Genomic DNA, 19,379 nt, shown 5'->3' with positions numbered 1-19,379 from the left:
AAAGGAAATTTCGTCCACATCGAAGCATTTATCATACATCAGTGAAAGGTTAAGGATATATTACAAGGTATGAACAGCATACATTAAAAACAAGTTTTTGTTTACATTTACAAAAGTTATCTCAAAAGTTTTTCAAGTACTGTCTGCAGTCTACTATCTAAATCTCCAAGGAGCTTCGGCTTCGGCGTTATTTTTGATCATCAGCTTCGGCTTCGTCATCCTACATGAATAAGGTCGTTGGAAGTCAGAATCAAGTTTACAAGAAAAGGTAAGCACAAGGTATGATTTCTTACTGGATCAAGGTGGCTACGAGCTTCGTCTCCAGCTTTCTCTCGACCACCTTTTGTCCATATCATTTTTACAAATCGATTCGAGATGCTTCGGGCGAGATCAGGGATGTCATCCAAGATTGATGGTGACAAAGTAAAATTTGGCCTATTAACAATTTTCCCATGATCACAGCCAGCCTTCATGAAGGCTGCAGCAGTCCCTCGAGAAGCCACCCAGGCACAGAAGTCACCATGCCCAGCTATGAATTCGTCGAGCTCGTCAATCTCCCCCTCAATGTGTTCGAAGGTTTTTGGTTGATCTTCAGCTGATGGGGTAAATTTTTCGCTGCTAGCTCCAACCGAGTAAAAAATCTTTCTTAGTCGTTGAATGCACTTGTTGCTAAATTCCAGGCATTTTTCTTGAAGATTTGTCAGTAGTTTTCTCAAATCCGAATTTTGCTGAGCTTCGGCTTCAAGTTTTGCATTGAGATCTTGTTTTTCCCGTTCGAACTGCTCAGACTGGCGGAGAAGCTTTGTGTTCAGTTCTGATATTTTTGCTTCAGCTTCCGCCAGTAAACCTTCGGCTGCCTGGAGCTCAAAGTTCTTTTTCTCAAAAGCATCTGATTGCTCCTTTATTTTGTTTTCCAAATTTCCAATTATAACTTCATGCTTTTTATCTTCAAGATCTTGCTGCATTTGCAAGGCTTTGCTCAATAGCATGCTCTACATAAACACAACCTTCGTCAGACGTGTTTTTATTAGAAGCAATAAAAGTTAAGGGACAAGTTATTTACCTTGAAGTTGGAGTAAAATAAACTACCAACGACATGTTGTCGTCTGTAGCGGCTGATGTCTGTTTCTAGCTTCGGGAATCCAATACTCTTGGACAGGGTGCTGATAACTTTGGCCCCTGTTTGGTCTCGAATACACTCTAATTTCTCATCATCAACGCCTCCGAAGAGGGGTGCCCCAGGTTTGTACCCACAGGATTGGGCGTATTCTTTAAGCTCTTCTATTTCAGCTTTTGATAGGTGTCCTCCAACTAAGTTTTGGAACACGAAGGCTTCGTCTTCCGAAGCTTCTTCAGCAACTTCTTTTCCTTTCTTTGACGTTGTGGTCATGGCCTCTTCGGCAGCAGTGGTGGCTTCTTCTGCAGCCATGTCTAGCAGTATTTGGTCAATATGTTCAATCGTGCTCTCCAAATTCACATCCTCAGCTGAGGCAGCTTCGGCAGCTGCGGCCTCCGAAGGTACAATTTCAGTATCTGCTCCCTCTGCAGCTGCTTGTGTTTTTTGGGCCGAAGCTCTCGGCGGCGTCTTGTCAATTACCTCTGTCACGGTAATGATTCTTTGTTTCTTTGCCTTGATTGTTTTCCTTGATTTCTCGGGCTCCTTGTCCTTCTGAAAAAACTTTGTCAGTTGAGGACCCAGTGGACTTAGCTTCGCAGGTAAGGATTCAGTCATTACCTTCAGAATTTCCTCAACAACAGCAGCAGAAGGCGATGCGGGGGTTTCTTTTACTTCGGATATTTGTTGCTTCGGAGAAGAAGCTTTCCTTTTCTTTTGAATTTTCTTCTTTATTGGCTCTTTTTCACCTTCATCTAAGGCTTCAGTTGCCCTTTTCCTTTTTTGGCCCCCGGCACCTTTGTTCAGATCTTCGTAGTCTGGGTATTCGAAGCCCAAGGCGTCCAACACTCGATTCAGCCTTCGTTTTGGACGGGTGCCGAAGGCTGCAGTCATCAATTGATCTTCTTTCTTGGAATAATTGCCAAGTATCTCATTGCACATCACTTCAATCGTATTCAGCCACTCTTGGCAAGGAGTTTTAAAGTATTTCTTAAATTTGAAGTAGTAAGGCAAACGTACAAGTTCACCTTTTTTCTTCTCCCCCTTCAGCTTCGGCATTTCCCACTCTTTTACACTAGGAAAAACTTTGAAAGCCAAGAATTCCTGGACCAAGTCCCTTGTACTGATATTCTCTGCAATTATTTTGAATTCATACATTGCTTTTTGAGTCGGACCCTCTGGTAACATGTGGCACTGGGGGCGAGTTTCCCCGAAGGTCAGTTCCAGTGGACTTTGCACAAGCTTTTCTTTATCATCATCAACCTTAACATAGAACCATTCTGATTTCCACCCTGCTGCCCATTTGCTTCGATAGCCGATCACAGGATACTTCGTAGTTTTCCGGTAAGCAAAATTATAGCAACCAAAATTCTCATGTAATCCATCCTTTCTAGCCTTTGTCTGATAGTGCAGTTCGTGAACTCGGCAAAAGCTGTCAGCAAACGGTTCCACCGCCTGGCTTCGGAGTGCCCAAATATAAACACTAAGCCTAACGATAGCGTTAGGGGTTAGCTGGTGAAAATAGATTCCAAAATTCTTCAATATCTCTGCAATAATCCCATGAAGGGGGAATCTCAACCCAGCCTTTAAGAAGCTTTTAAAAATAACAATTTCATCTTTCTCCGGCTTTGGGGTAGTCTCTTCTCCCCCGAAGCGTAGTAGCTTCTTTTGATTTTCAGTAAAATAGCCTGACTTTACCATCTTGGACAAATCAGCCTTCGAAACAGTAGATTTCCCGAAGTCCAAATGGCTGGGTTTGCTTGGCGTAGCAAGGTGATAATCATCTTCGGGGTCAGTTTCCTCAGCATCTTCTCCTTCTGCTTCAGCAATTGTTTGTTCTGCATCATCAATAGGAGCCCTTTCCGAAGTCACTAATCCGGATCGTTGCATGGCTTCGGAGATAGGGACAGTCTCCGAAGCTTCCGTTTCGTCCCCCTCACGTTCAACCCTGGCGGTAGAGCGGACTCTGGCCATTTAGCTATGAACTTGTGAAACTTTAATACTTTTTTCCTCCGAAGCAGGCTTCAAGATGGAGCTTCGTTCGATTATGACAAACAAGCTTCGGCGACGGTTAAAAATTTTGGCAGCAAAACAGTGCAAATAGCAGTAAATGTTGTGGTAACTTCACACCTACTCGTCTGTTTATATAGTGCCGCAGGTAAGAAGGCGAAGCGCCAGAAGTTTTACACCAGGCGGACACCCGCTCGCACTCGCTGTACGGTGGGCCGCAAAGACTGAACAGTAATTCTGCACGGTGGGGCCGCCACGCGCAGGGAAATTGAATCGTTTCTCGACAACGAGCTCAGGGAAGGTGTTTTTGAGACCTTCGGCGCTCCGAAGCTTAAGAAACTTTTTTCACGGATCAAGCTCGTTATGAAAAACGATCTAGCACCGCGAAAGGGGCTACTGTTGGGTCCATGCTTCGTCGCCGAAGGTCTTATAGGGAGAAGCGATCCTCGGATGAAGCTGTTTGTATAAGATAGCCGAAGGTTCCTCTTCGTAAAGCTTCGGCATTGCAAACCGACTTAAAGATAGAATGACCTTTTAGTCCATAAATGTCTGAGTCAATGTTGTAAGTTTTTATAAGGGGCATACTTGTAATTCCTCACAGGCTGCGTCCTGTGCCTATAAATAGTGAACAGTATTCCGTTACTGTTCACGCATTCTGATTTTTGCAATCGCATCTCTCGGAATACAACCTTTGTCAAGGCATAGGTATTATTGTATTTAATGATTCAATGTATTAAGTGAATATGATATAATGTATCTGTGAAACATTTATCCGTTTTATACCTTTTATTTTGTATTATCTTACAATGTTTATTGAAAGTTTATTACGAAGGTTCAACTTCGTAATAAGACTTTTATCAACCTTCGTCCTGGACCCATTATCCTCAAAGGAATAATGCTTCACGGACGAAGGACAGTATCATTTAACATTTTATGTTGCCTTGTTCTTAATTCATAGCATTTGAGAACAAGTCCCCAACAACACCCATGGGAACCAATGGGCATCTCGACCTCGACACGGGAGGTAAGTCTGTGGATCAAAAGGTATACCGGTCGATGATTGGTTCATTGCTTTATTTGTGTGCATCTCGACCGGACATTATGCTTTCCGTTTGCATGTGTGCAAGATTCCAATCCGACCCTAAGGAATCCCACCTTACGGCCGTAAAACGAATCTTGAGATATTTGGCTTATACTCCTAAGTTTGGGCTTTGGTACCCTCGGGGATCCACATTTGATTTGATTGGTTATTCGGATGCCGATTGGGCAGGGTGCAAAATTAATAGGAAGAGCACATCGGGGACTTGCCAGTTCTTGGGAAGACCCTTGGTGTCATGGGCTTCAAAGAACCAAAATTCCGTCGCTCTTTCCACCGCCGAAGCCGAGTACATTGCCGCAGGTCATTGTTGCGCGCAATTGCTTTGGATGAGGTAAACCCTGCGGGACTACGGTTACAAGTTAACCAAGGTCCCTTTGCTATGTGATAATGAGAGTGCAATCAAGATGGCCGACAATCCCGTCGAGCATAGCCGCACTAAGCACATAGCCATTCGGTATCATTTTCTTAGGGATCACCAACAAAAGGGAGATATCGAGATTTCTTACATCAATACTAAAGATCAATTAGCCGATATCTTTACCAAGCCACTTGATGAACAATCTTTTACCAAACTTAGGCATGAGCTCAATATTCTTGATTCTAGAAATTTCTTTTGCTAAACTTGCACACATAGCTCATAAATATACCTTTGATCATGTCTCTTTCATATGCTATGACTAATGTGTTTTCAAGTTTATTTCAAACCAAGTCATAGGTGTATTGAAAGGGAATTGGAGTCTTCGGCAAAGACAAAAGGCTTCCACTCCGTAACTCATCCTCTGCCGTCGCTCCAAGCCACTCTCCATCTTTGGGGGAGAGAGCAAAAGGACTTCGTCTTTGGTATAATCTTAACTCATTTACTTATGACCAAAGGGGAAGATAGTACTTTATGGGCTCTAATCATTCCGTTTTTGGCGATTCATGCCAAAGGGGGAGAAAGTATGAGCCCAAAGCAAAAGGACCGCACCACCACCAATTTCAAAAATTTAGTGCTTTCCAAGAGTATTTATCAATTGGTATCCTATTGTGTTCAAAAGGAGGAGAAAATTAGTTTTTCAAAAATGAATATCAAAACCCTCTTGAACACTAAGAGGTGGATCTCCTTTAGGGGGAGTTTTTGTTAAGTCAAAGGAAAAGCATTTGAAACACGGGGAGAAAATTTCAAATCTTGAAAATGCTTTGCAAACTCTTATTCATTTACCTTTGACTATTTGCAAAAGATCCTTGAAATGGATTTACAAAAAGAATTTACAAAAACAAAACATGTGGTGCAAACGTGGTCCAAAATGTTATATAAGAAAGAAACAATCCATGCATATCTTGTAAGTATTTATATTGGCTCAATTCCAAGCAACCTTTACACTTACATTATGCAAACTAGTTCAATTATGCACTTCTATATTTGCTTTGGTTTGTGTTGGCATCAATCACCAAAAAGGGGGAGATTGAAAGGGAATTAGGCTTACACCTAGTCCCTAATTAATTTTGGTGGATGAATTAACCAACACAAATAATTGGACTAACTAGTTTGCCCAAGTGTATAGATTATACAGGTGTAAAAGGTTCACACTCAGCCAATAAAAAGACCAAGTTTTGGATTCAACAAAGGAGCAAAGGGGCAACCGAAGGCACCCCTGGTCTGGCGCACCGGACTGTCCGGTGTGCCACCGGACATGTCCGGTGCACCAGGGGGACTCAGACTCAAACTCGCCACCTTCGGGAATTTCCAGAGGCACTCGCGCTATAATTCACCGGACTGTCCGGTGTACACCGGACAGTGTCCGGTGCGCCACGGAGAGCGGCCTCAGGAACTCGCCAGCTTCGGGAAACTCCAACGGCTAGTCCGCTAAAATTCACCGGACATGTCCGGTGCGACCCCGGAGCAACGGCTACTCGGCGCCAACGGCTACCTGCAGCGCATTTAATGCGCGCTCTGCGCGCGCAGAAGGCAGGCGCGCCCATTCCGGCGCACCGGACAATGAACAGGACTTGTCCGGTGTGCACCGGACACCCAGGCGGGCCCACAAGTCAGAAGCTCCAACGGTCAGAATCCAACGGCAGTGATGACGTGGCAGGGGGCACCGGACTGTCCGGTGTGCACCGGACTGTCCGGTGCGCCATCGAACAGACAGCCTCCCAACGGCCACTTTTGGTGGTTGGGGCTATAAATACCCCAACCACCCCACCATTCATTGCATCCAAGTTTTCCACTTCCCAACTATTACAAGAGCTCTAGCATTCAATTCTAGACACACAAAAGAGATCAAATCCTCTCCAACTCCACACAAAGCCCTAGTGACTAGTGAGAGTGATTTGCCGTGTTCATTTGAGCTCTTGCGCTTGGATTGCTTTCTCTCTTTCATTCTTTCTTGTGTTCAATACTCACTTGTAACCAAGGCAAGAGACACCAATTGTGTGGTGGTCCTTGCGGGGAGGTTTTGCTCCCGGTTGATTTGAGAAGAGAAAGCTCACTCGGTCCGAGGGACCGTTTGAGAGAGGGAAAGGGTTGAAAAAGACCCGGCCTTTGTGGCCTCCTCAACGGGGAGTAGGTTTGAGAGAACCGAACCTCGGTAAAACAAATCCGCGTATCTCACTTCATTATTTGCTTGCGATTTGTTTTCACGCCCTCTCTCGGACTCGATTATATTTCTAACGCTAACCCGACTTGTAGTTGTGTTTTTATTTGTAAATTTCAGTTTCGCCCTATTCACCCCCCCTCTAGGCGACTATCAATGGTGTTTTGTGAAAGCAAGGGTGAGTACACATCAACTTACTCAACAAATGTCTCGTTTGGCTGAAGTGGACTAGCTTTATGTGGAGTTAAGCTCAAAGCAGTTGCTTTTAGTTGGTCAGGTATTTATTATTAGTGGAAGCCAAGTTTTATCATATAACCAAATCCGTGAACCATTTCCTCATCGAGGAAAAACATTATCATCATCGAGCCAAAACCATAAATAAAACCATTGTATCTCGAACCATCTGTATCTCTAATCAAAGAGGATCCCAAGGCCGCTCATAACCGTGAGCACGACTGATATATCAGTTTCTAACCCTCTGCAGAGGTTGCACACTTTACCCACAAGTCGTGATTCCCATTCTGCCTGGAGATCATGATTCTCCATTGATCACTACCAAGGTGACCTAGCAGGGTCTCACTACGTAGCCTTTACAAAGATTTCCCAGAGGTCATAGCTGCCTGTTAGGTTTCTCCAGTTTGATAAACACAGTACATCTCCCCAAAGGAAGGGTGACTAACAAAACCAAATCGAGAACCTCTACAACCAGCCTCGGCAGAGCAAGTACTGTGCCCGGACCCCATTGACGGTCCTACGGCGAAGCCAACTACTCCTCTGGTTACTCTAATTAATCAGCTAAGGGCGTCCCATTCCACCCTCATGGCTGCACTGTTTTCCCGGGTTGTCACTCGCCGAACAGGTCCTTACGGAGAGGTACTCAGAAAACATAGTATCACAGGAACATCATCGGAATAACATCATCGTATCATAATATTCACATCATGTTCATTGATTAAAGTAAGGCAATAGCATGAAGCTAACCATGATAACCCAAAAGGTAATCAAGGACAGGATAAATAGAAAGCTAGTCAATCCTTAGGTTGATCATGGTATGCGGGGCAGTGAATTATAAAGTAAATGGGACATAATGGGTCAGAGGACACTTGCCTTCACCAAACAGATGCTCAGGGTCTTCAATCTCGTAGAACTCAAAGAACCAGATCACTTGGTCGCCGACTCTTGATCTTCGATTCCTTGAAGCGCGGAAACAAATCGCGATCTAATCGCAACGCGAAGCGAAGACGAACAAACACAAGCAAACAATATATATATGTATATATATATAACATTACACCATACAAGATAAAATGTTATAAAAACATGCAGCATAAAATAGAGCTCGATTATATGGTCACGCGAGGGAAAGAAACGTCGAACTCGAAGCTACGGTTGAGAGATTAGCGCGTTAACGCTAAACAAGTATTAACTATAACTTTTAATTCGACATTATCAAATATAAATATTATACACCGTTTAGTTCGATTAATCTGCTATACTAACAAATGTCAGTTAATTAAGTAATTTAATTAAAATGGGAGATTCCAAGTGAGACGAATTTATGACGCGTGAAACAGCATGACAGCGTGCAAACGACGCGCGGACACGCGCGACATAGCACGCTGACGACACACGAAACAGCGCGCGCGACGAATCAGCACGCGACCACGAGCACATCACGCACGAACAACGCGCAGACAGCACGTGCACGACGCGCGAAGCAGCACGCCACCGCGCGCGGAACAGCACCCGCGACAAACGAGAATAACTGAACAGGTGACATGTTTATACTAAACGAATGTTAAATAAATAGAAAGTAGTTAAATTAATATTATCCATGTTAATATTTATTATAAAATCCCAAGTTAAACCCTACATATTTAATCTAATTAGAATATTAATCTAATAAATATTAATCGAGCGAGCCTTAAGTTGAGTATCTAAAATATATGACCTGACAGATTAACATTATTAACGTGAGTGTTCGTAAGCGAAAATAACTTATTATCATGAGCAGACGTCGTGCGACCCGCGTCATCGACACGCAAGATACGTGCGAACGATGCACGATAAGGCGAGCGACATGTGCAAGTGGCACACGCGACGCACGCAAACGACGTGTGACAACGCGTGCGAACCGCACGCGTGACACGCGCGAACGACGCGCGACAACACAAGAATAACGCACGAACTATATGCACGAACAACACGACGACGGCGAGCGCCACACGTGCGAACAGCGCGTAGACAGTGCGACGACGCGCACGACTCACGAGAGTCGCTAACAGACATCGTGTTTATACTAAACACTAAATAGGTATTAAATACCATGTCTAAGTTGTTAAAATCACATTACCACATATTTACAATCGCCTAGCTAAAATCATAATTTTAATCCAATTGAGTATTCACTTTACTGACCGACAATTAAATATGAAATTAATTAGCGCCGGAGGATAGACGAGGTAGACGGGAGTCGTCTAGGGGTAGACGAACGTCGTCTAGGGGGTAGACGGATGTCGTCGGGACCCTGACGACGCGCTTCGCGAATATTAATTATGATATTTTATCTTATTTGACTTAGCCATATTAGCAAGTAATTATTGTAAGCACCAATAAAATCATTACCTAAATCTGATTGTGTTGTTACTCGAATAATCGTCGTTTTAGTACGCTTTTAATTAGTACGAGCGATTCTAGATAGAGTGGTTTACTGAATTGCGATGAGGTGTGCAACGCACGAGGGCGATGAGTGTGCTGCGTGCGGGATAGCGCACGCAACCACGCGGATGCAGTACAGGTTCGACGTGCGACGAATGACGATGACATCCAAGTGAACGCGCGGTGACAACAGTGTCTGTGGCTAGAGATTCACCCTGCGGACGTGCAAAGACCGAGGCGCCAGGGCATGCTGCATAACGATCGCGAGCAGCGCAGGCGGACACGAATGGCCACCCGAACGTGGATACCCGGTCCGCGGGCTGCGCACCACGCCATGAGTGTCGGGGTCACGCCAGGCTTCCGCTTGGGGAGGGGCTGGGCTCGGCCGGTCTAGACGGGCTTCGGGCACGTCGAGCGAGCGCCAAACCGAGCACGGCAAGAGGAGAGGAGGAGAGGGATGGAGAGAGGAAGGGGGCGAGCTCACCATGAATAAACGAAGGGCGGGTCCAAGGGAACTTCATGCAAGCTCAGGACTTCACACCATGCGACGAACTCGACGAGGGAGAATCACGGGCGTAGCTTACTCCGGGCGGACGGCGAGGCTCGACAGCGTCTTTTCTCTATCCTCTCTTTGTCCTCTGTATCCCACTTTTTAAGATTCTCCAACCACTTCTTGTCTTTCTATGAGATTTTTGTGTCAATCCACTGCTCAAAATCACAGAGCGGTGGAGGAGTCTACAAAACATGCAATGATTAGTACCAAAACAAAACATGCACCACTTCGTATGAAAGCTGTGAACTAACTAAAAAATTATTCTCACCATTAAATTCATCCGACGCTGAACAATCGTTGGCTCAAATGCATAGTTACCACACATCTAATACCTCTGTCGATAGGTGTCATGATCCTCTGACTTGTCAACCTTGCAAGGATCACCACAAAAACACATAGGCACTAGAACACCAGTTGGCAAAGGAAACGGGTCGAAGGCAGTTCCGGTCAACGGACCCTTCATAAATGTCGATATGTTTTATAAGACTCACAAATATTAGTTATTACATTTAATACAACACTTACCTTTGTTTAGCAGATTTACCACGCCTAGACATCCTACAAATCGATAATATGACAATAAAAATGATTCCCAAACGTTAACCCTAACCCTATTAATTAGACATAGCAAAAGACCAAAAAATGGAGGGAGATTACGTTGATACACATGAATAATGAAATCAAGTCGTTGATTTAGGTTGATATTGGTCGTTTGGTAGAAGAGAAATGATTATACACGCTAATTTAATCGGCACCGACTCGTTCTAGCTCGGCGGTAATAGTGATGGTGCCGAGGTAGAGATTCATTTTTTTAAATGAAACTGGAAAATACATATTTGTGAAAATAAAATAAAAAAAACTAAATTGCAAAAAATACGACGCGGGAGACAGCAACCTGGGAGCTACGTGCACGTGTAGGCCAAGCTATGTGCAAGTGCCCCAGGGTGGTGGGCAACCATGTCCTAATCCACAGAAACAAGCACGTACCCAACCTTCTACAGCTATTATCCCAATAAGTAGTCCGACGGGTAGATTATCAAAAGATAGATGTATATATTATGAATAGATAGATGGATAGATTTGGGGTTGGTTATTTTCCAAAACCGCTAAATTAGTTAGCTACAACTATATCCGGATATATTTTTAGCCGGTGAACGGACTTGCACGGTGAACGGACTTGCACGCTTGCTTGCATATAAAGTCTGCCCACACGGCCACAACACGATCAAAGTCGAGTCGAGTCCTCTTCTATTTGCGGGAACGGTCAAATACCGCCTCTCGGAGAATCGAAGCCCAACTGAGCGTCGGGCGTAATGGATCTGCTGAAGCGGGAACTGGAGAAGAAGCGGAAGGCGGCGACGGCCGACTTCGGGGGCAAGAGCTTCGTGCGGCGGTCGGAGCTGGAGCAGAAGCAACTCCAGAAGCGGCGCGACGAGCACCGCCAGCTCCTCGCCAAGGCCGGCACGTCGGCGCCCTCCGCGAATTCCGCCGCAGCTGCTACCGGTTCCGAGGAGCGTCGCATCGACGAGCTCGACCTCCCACGGCACGAGGTGGTGCGGCGCCTCCGTGTGCTGCGCGAGCCCGTCACGCTGTTCGGGGAGGACGACGACGCCCGCCTCGCGCGCTTCAAGCTCGTGCTCAAGTCCGGCGTCATCGACGACATCGACATGACCGAGGGACAGACCAACGACTTCCTCCGCGACATGATCGAGATGCGCAAGCGGCAGAAGGCCGGGAGGGACACCTACGCCAAGGGCAAGAGCAAGCGTGTTGATGGCGGCGACTGGGGTGCTGCCGGAGGCAGTGCAGATGATGGGGATGCCAAGGGGAGCGGCGATGATGTTGACGCAGACAAGGACTCCAAGAGGATGAGGACCAAGTTTGAGGAGCTTTGCAATGAAGACAAGATCTTGGTGTTCTTTAAGAAGCTGCTTAATGAGTGGAACCAGGAATTGGATGAGATGACTGAGCTAGAGAAGCGGACAGCAAAGGGGAAGTCCATGGTTGCAACATTCAAGCAGTGTGCACGGTATCTCAGCCCGCTGTTTGAGTTCTGCAGAAAGAAGGTATTGATTCTTATGCAATTTCCATCTGTTGGTTGCTTAAATTGTGCTATTAATATTGATGCTCATCTGAATATTGATTATGTTTATACCGTTGACAACTAATTTTTTCAACAAGTTTCTTGGTGCATGCTTCACTGATTCTGATGCATGTATGGCTGGATCCATTTTTAGGTTCTTCCTGATGACATCCGTCGAGCATTGCTTGTTATTGTGGAGTGTTGCATGAAGCGAGATTATCTAGCGGCAATGGACCAATACATCAAGCTGGCAATCGGGAATGCACCATGGCCCATTGGAGTGACTATGGTTGGCATCCACGAGCGTTCTGCCCGAGAGAAGATCTACACAAACAGCGTCGCCCACATCATGAATGACGAGACCACTCGCAAGTACCTTCAGTCAATCAAGAGGCTGATGACGCTTTCCCAGCGGCGTTACCCTGCACTGCCCTCAAAATCAGTGGAGTTCAACAGCCTGGCAAATGGGAGTGACCTGCAGGCGCTTCTATCGGAAGAGAATGGTTCGGCTAAAGCTTCCGAGGAAAGGCTCCGGTTCATGCCAGCATATGCCTTCGTAGACTAGATTGGATTACATGTAGAGCTTGAGATGCTTGTGTAATATCAACAATCAATCCTGCCTGTTTTTTTTATCTTTTTTCTTTTTCTGTTTGTGCATGCTAATTAAATCGCTTTATCGCGACATCCGACCGGTCAAAGTTTTTATTAATATATCAGCCAAATTCTGGAGAACCATTTTTTTACAATATATCATGAAGCGGCAGCCATGTTTACCGTATTAATCAATTTTGGTGCTTGTGTGATTGTGTCAGTACCGCAACTGACAAGATCTGGAAACCATACTACATTTATCGCATGATTGTAAGTTCAGTCACCACACCACGATAAACTAAATTCGCAGCCTGGCCTGTAATCTATATCTATACTTCTATACTATACTTAAAGCACCAGTTTTAACGGTCGTCCCGTGTCATATTTTTACAAATAATCCCTTACAGTTATTTCAAATTAACCTGTTGCATGCATTTAGATGGTCAAACGGCGGCACGGCACGGGCCACAACTCTGGTCCCGGCACGTCATGCCGGTCTGCTGAATGTGTCGGACCAGCCCGTTATCCCGTTGGCCCATTTGATTAAATCAGCGTAAAAAGTTAATAAAAACTCGATTGCCAGCTTGATGTATTGGTCCATTGCCGCTAGATAATCTCGCTTCATGCAACACTCCACAATAACAAGCAATGCTCGACGGATGTCATCAGGAAGAACCTAAAAATGGATCCAGCCATACATGCATCAGAATCAGTGAAGCATGCACCAAGAAACTTGATGAAACCGTCGCCCCCGTTCGACGCGTGCAACCGCCACTCGCCGCCTAGTCCGTGGCCGGCCACACTCTTACCGCCCAGTAACCCACTTTCCATGTACTTATTGATTTGTAGTTATTATTGGTAAATGGTTAATAGTGGGTAAATCGTTAGTAGTTAGTAGTTTGTTATTATTGGTAAATTGTTAATCCACCGCGTGGTGGTAGTTTGTAGTTAGGTATTAGTTAGTTATTATCTTGTATTAGTTTACAATTATTTATTAGGTACTAGGTAGTTTATACTTAGGTATTAGTTAGTCATAGTGGATGGGGTTATGCACTAACCATCACAATTGGTTATTCAACGTTGAATTCGTATTTCAAATAGATGGCCAATTTTTTGGGCATATACCATGGATGCATCGTGGAACAAGATCATTATGGAAATGCTGAGTTTGTTGACATGCAACGTGTGGCTGTGATATTCGATGATAGACCCTCCTTTAGTGAGGTGGTTGCTAAGGCTAAGGAGAAGATTTGTTGTCATGATGCTGACGACATCGTCGTTGATGGGGTGCTAAACGTAGGTCCTCTACCCAACGTGCAAAGACTTATCTTCCCAATTGAGTGTCAGTGAGAGTGGGATAATTATGTTAAACCAGCTATGAAGACACAAAAGCAAGTCATGGATGTAGTGGTACGACGTTTGTTAGTTGCCTCTCGCCCTGAAGATGAAAACTATGATCGTGGTGTTGAGGTCGTGCCAACCGTGCCTGATGCTCAATCTGCCCCCCAATATGATCCCATTAAGTGAGCCTACAAATGATTATGGAACTCATTACCTACACCTAGATTCTACCAAGAGTATCCCTTTGGTAGGGACCCTTGGAGTAAGTCCCTTTGTAGGTATCTTTGTAGCCGATCATCATTTTCGAGCATACCTACTTTGTTCTTTTCATTGCCGCCATTTTATTCTTTTTTTGGTCCTTGTTGCAGGAGACATTCCTGATGTTCTGGTTGATCCTACGATCAGAACACATATCCATTGTGGAGATGGAATTATTGCATCCAATAGTCCTGAGTTTAGGAATGAAGAGGAGCCTTATGCCTTTGCTATGTCCGCTGATTCAGATGATAACCGTTCGGTTGGTGAACTTACACATAGTGATATTGAGATGTTGAAGCGTGTTATTCTAGAGCACCGGGATCCAAGAGTGCATGAGTTCAGCGATCTGAGTCTATCTCATGACGCCTTTGTAGAAGGGAGGGATGATGAGTTGCTAGATGCTCCTGAGGCGGGTCCTAGCATGATGATCGAAATGGGTCGGGTTTTCAAGGACCTAAATGCCTTGAAGATGTGGTTGCAACATTATGTCGTCTTACGTAAGAGGTCGTATAGGGTGCTTCATTCATACGAGAAGCGGCGTACGCTATTGTATGTGACAAGGACCAGTGTCCATGGAGGGTCAGTGCTATGAAACAGAAGATCACCGGAAAGTGGAAGATAACAAAAATTATGGGCTCGGACAACTGTGCTGAACATGAGCTAATGACGAAGCATCGTCAGTTGACCTCTACCCTCATTGGGAAGCGACATATGGGAATATTGCAGTCAGAACCAAATATGAAGGTGAGGACGATCATGCGAATTGTGGAGAATGTGTGCGATGGATACAAGATAACATATGGCAAAGCGTGGAGGGCTAAGCAATGTGCTTGGAAGATTATATATGGGGACTGAGAGTCTAGGTACGAGCAACCGCCTGTTCTTCTCAATGCAATCAAGGCGGCAAATCCCGGCATGCATTATGAGTACATCCCTAAACCAAATACATGGATTAATGAGAGGCAAATATCTAGCATTTTCATAAGTATCTAGACTTTTCAGAAACATCTAGCCTTTTCAGAAGTACATAGCCTTTTCAGAAGCATCTAACTTTTTCAGAAGTATCTGGCCTTTTTAGAAGCAGCTATCCTTTTGAGAAATACCTAGCCTTTTCAGAAACATCTAGCATTTTCATAACACATACCACCTTGACATTGGCCTATTTATACGCGACCATTTGGTTCATTGTGTTATACAAAGGGAAGTCACCAGCTAAAATGGTTTCAGGGTCATCTTGAGGAAAGGGTTCTAGAAATGAGAGAGCAAAGGGTGTGGGGAAGGGACCTCCAATTTGTTATGATGGGCCACTTGGCCCCAATTATTTTGAGGAAGCATCATATGAATTTCTAGTACAAAGTAAAAGTGATTTCAATAAGAAGGTTCGACTTAAGTCTTACGATAACAGGAGAGAAGATTGGCCGAAGTGCATGCATGGTGAGGATTGCTTGGTGCATATGTTCGTCGAGAGGGGGATTGATGGAGGCCGATGTTTCTTCATATGTCCTTATGCATATGTAAATATTAATTATAATCCTTGGTTCTATAAGATTTTGTTGTAGAGTAAAACTAACAGTAAACATTTATACAACATTCATTGGTAAATGAACTATTAGAAAACTGTTTTGTATCAATTGCTTTAAGTGTGTTGATTCTCTGTATCAATTGCTTTAAGTCGTCTTCATCAATTGCTTTTAGTGCCTAATTTGAATCCATAATAAGTAGTTCATTACTATATAACATTGTTCGATACTAAATAATACATAATAAGAAGTTTATTACTACATAACATCATATAATCACCTAGACTACTGAGTGCAACGGGGCCATTTGCCCTTGCGAAAAGCATCTGGATTCTCCCCTATTGCGTCCTTTTGCACGACGTGCACGCTCAAGCTTCTTCTCCTTCTCCTCCCTGCATTCAGCAATATGCCTCATTTCCTGTTTGTCTACCCATTGTTGCTCGGCCGCAAGCTTCTCTCGTCTTTTCTCTATCCTCTCTTTGTCCTCTGTATCCCACTTTTTAAGATTCTCCAATCACTTCTTGTCTTTCTGTGAGATTTCTGTGTTAATCCACTGCTCAAAATCACAGAGCGGTCGAGGAGTCTACAAAACATGCAATGATTAGTACCAAAACAAAACATGCACCACCTCGTATGAAAGCTGTGAACTAACTAAAAAATTATTCTCACCATTAAATTCATCCGACGCTGAACAATCGTTGGCTCAAATGCATAGTTAGCACACATCCAATACCTCTGTCGATAGGTGTCATGATCAGTGGACTTGTCAACCTTGCAAGGATCACCACAAAAACACATAGGCACTGAAACACTAGTTGGCAAAGGAAGTGGGTCGAAGGCAGTTCCGGTCAATGGACCCTTCCTAAATTTTGATAAGTTTTATAAGACTCACAAATATTAGTTATTACATCTAATACAACGGTTACCTTTGTTTAGCAGATTTACCACGCCTACACATCCTACAAATCGATAATATGACAATAAAAAATGAGTCTAAAAATGATTCCCAAACGGTAACCCTAACCCTATTAATCAGACATAGCAAAAGACCAAAAAAATGGAGGGAAATTACCTTGATACACATGAACAATGGATTCAAGTCGCTGATTTAGGTTGATATTGGTCGTTTGGTAGAAGAGAAATGATTACAAAGAACTGACGACCGAAGTGAGATATTTATAAACATGGAGGTCGACGCCGAGATCCATGGCACCGACCTCGGCACTGAGATTCATGGCGCCGAGATCCATGGCGCCGAGGTAGTGCCACGTCAGGTACTCGTAGGCGTCGACTGTAACATATACACGCTAATTTAATTGGCGTCGACTCGTTCTAGCTCGACGGCAATAGTGATGGCGCCGAGGTAGAGATTCATTTTTTGAAATGAAACAGGAAAATACATAATTGTGAAAATAAAATCCAAAAAACTAAATTCCAAAAAAGACGACACGTGAGACAGCCACCTAGGAGCTGCGTGCACGTGTAGGCCAAGCTATGTGCAAGTGCCCGAGGGTGGTGGGCAACCATGTCCTAATCCACAGAAACAAGCACGTCCGAGTGTCCGACGGGTAGTTATCAAAAGATAGATAGATATATTATGAATAGATAGATGGATAGATTTGGGGTTGGTTATTTTCCAAAACCGCTAAATTAGTTAGCTACAACTGTATCCGGATATATTTTTAGCCGGTGAACGGACTTGCACGGTGAACGGACTTGCACGCTCGCTTGCATATAAAGTCTGCCCACACGGCCACAGCACGATCAAAGTCGAGTCGAGTTCTCTTCTATTTGCGGGAACGGTCAAATACCGTAATTCGGAGAATCGAAGCCGAACTGGGCGTCGGGCGTAATGGATCTGCTGAAGCGGGAACTGGAGAAGAAGCGGAAGGCGGCGACGGCCGACTTCGGGGGCAAGAGCTTCGTGCGGCGGTCGGAGCTGGAGCAGAAGCAGCTCCAGAAGCGGCTCGACGAGCACCGCCAGCTCCTCGCCAAGGCCGGCACGTCGGCGCCCTCCGCGAATTCCGCCGCAGCTGCTACCGGTTCCGAGGAGCGTCGCATCGACGAGCTCGACCTCCCACGGCACGAGGTGGTGCGGCGCCTCCGCGTGCTGCGCGAGCCCGTCACGCTGTTCGGGGAGAACGACGACGCCCGCCTCGCGCGCTTCAAGCTCGTGCTCAAGTCCGGCGTCATCGACGACATCGACATGACCGAGGGACAGACCAACGACTTCCTCCGCGACATGATCGAGATGCGCAAGCGGCAGAAGGCCGGGAGGGACACCTACGCCAAGGGCAAGAGCAAGCGTGTTGATGGCGGCGACTGGGGTGCTGCCGGAGGCAGTGCAGATGATGGGGATGCCAAGGGGAGCGGCGATGATGTTGACGCAGACAAGGACTCCAAGAGGATGAGGACCAAGTTTGAGGAGCTTTGCAATGAAGACAAGATCTTGGTGTTCTTTAAGAAGCTGCTTAATGAGTGGAACCAGGAATTGGATGAGATGACTGAGCTAGAGAAGCGGACAGCAAAGGGGAAGTCCATGGTTGCAACATTCAAGCAGTGTGCACGGTATCTCAGCCCGTTGTTTGAGTTCTGCAGAAAGAAGGTATTGATTCTTATGCAATTTCCATCTGTTGGTTGCTTAAATTGTGCTATTAATATTGATGCTCATCTGAATATTGATTATGTTTATACCGTTGACAACTATTTTTTTCAACAAGTTTCTTGGTGCATGCTTCACTGATTCTAATGCATGTATGGCTGGATCCATTTTTAGGTTCTTCCTGATGACATCCGTCGAGCATTGCTTGTTATTGTGGAGTGTTGCATGAAGCGAGATTATCTAGCGGCAATGGACCAATACATCAAGCTGGCAATCGGGAATGCACCATGGCCCATTGGAGTGACTATGGTTGGCATCCACGAGCGTTCTGCCCGAGAGAAGATCCACACAAACAACGTCGCCCACATCATGAATGACGAGACCACTCGCAAGTACCTTCAGTCAATCAAGAGGCTGATGACGCTTTCCCAGCAGCGTTACCCTGCACTGCCCTCAAAATTAGTGGAGTTCAACAGCCTGGCAAATGGGAGTGACCTGCAGGCGCTTCTATCGAAATAGAATGGTTCGACTTAAGCTTCCGAGGAAAGGCTCCGGTTGATGCCAGCATATGCCTTCGTAGAGTAGATTGGATTACAAGTAGAGCTTGAGATTTCTTTTTTCCTTTGCTGTTTGTGCATGCTAATTAAATCGCTTTACCGCGACATCAGGTCGGTTAAAGTTTTTATTAATATATCAGCCAAATTCTGGAGAACCATTTTTTACTATTTATCATCAAGCAGCAGCCATATTTACCGTATTAATCAATTTTGATGCCTGTGTCAGTACCGCAACTGACAAGATCTGGAAACCATGCTGTATTTATCGCATGATTGTAAGTTCAGTCACCAAACCACGATAAACTAAAGTCACAGCCTGGCCTGTAATCTATATTCTATACTTAAAACATCAGTTTCAATTGTCGTCCTGTGTAATATTTTTACAAATAACCCATTACACCTATTTTAAATTAACAA

The 19,379-nt window shown here is 44.8% G+C and overlaps 2 protein-coding genes across 2 annotated transcripts; both read left to right on the top strand.

Moving 5' to 3' along the window:
* The first annotated feature begins 11,239 nt into the window (after positions 1-11,239).
* Positions 11,240-12,825, top strand: LOC103641855 (pre-mRNA-splicing factor 18). Its single transcript, XM_008665168.4, has 2 exons — positions 11,240-12,076; positions 12,248-12,825. The coding sequence occupies exons 1-2, from the start codon at positions 11,324-11,326 to the stop codon at positions 12,656-12,658; spliced, it is 1,164 nt and encodes a 387-aa protein (XP_008663390.1). The 5' UTR covers positions 11,240-11,323; the 3' UTR covers positions 12,659-12,825.
* Positions 12,826-17,597: 4,772 nt separating this feature from the next.
* On the top strand, positions 17,598-19,115 carry LOC100216989 (uncharacterized). Its single transcript, NM_001143367.1, is given in 2 exon segments — positions 17,598-18,408; positions 18,580-19,115. Coding segments are annotated over 2 exon segments (1,098 nt in total). The 5' UTR covers positions 17,598-17,655; the 3' UTR covers positions 18,925-19,115.
* Positions 19,116-19,379: the final 264 nt, after the last annotated feature.

Source organism: Zea mays, chromosome 10 (genome assembly GCF_902167145.1).
Source record: "Zea mays cultivar B73 chromosome 10, Zm-B73-REFERENCE-NAM-5.0, whole genome shotgun sequence".
NCBI classification, from domain to species: domain Eukaryota; kingdom Viridiplantae; phylum Streptophyta; class Magnoliopsida; order Poales; family Poaceae; genus Zea; species Zea mays.
The sequence above is the reverse complement of the archived record's forward strand: the minus strand, read 5'-3'. Positions and strand labels throughout refer to the sequence as shown.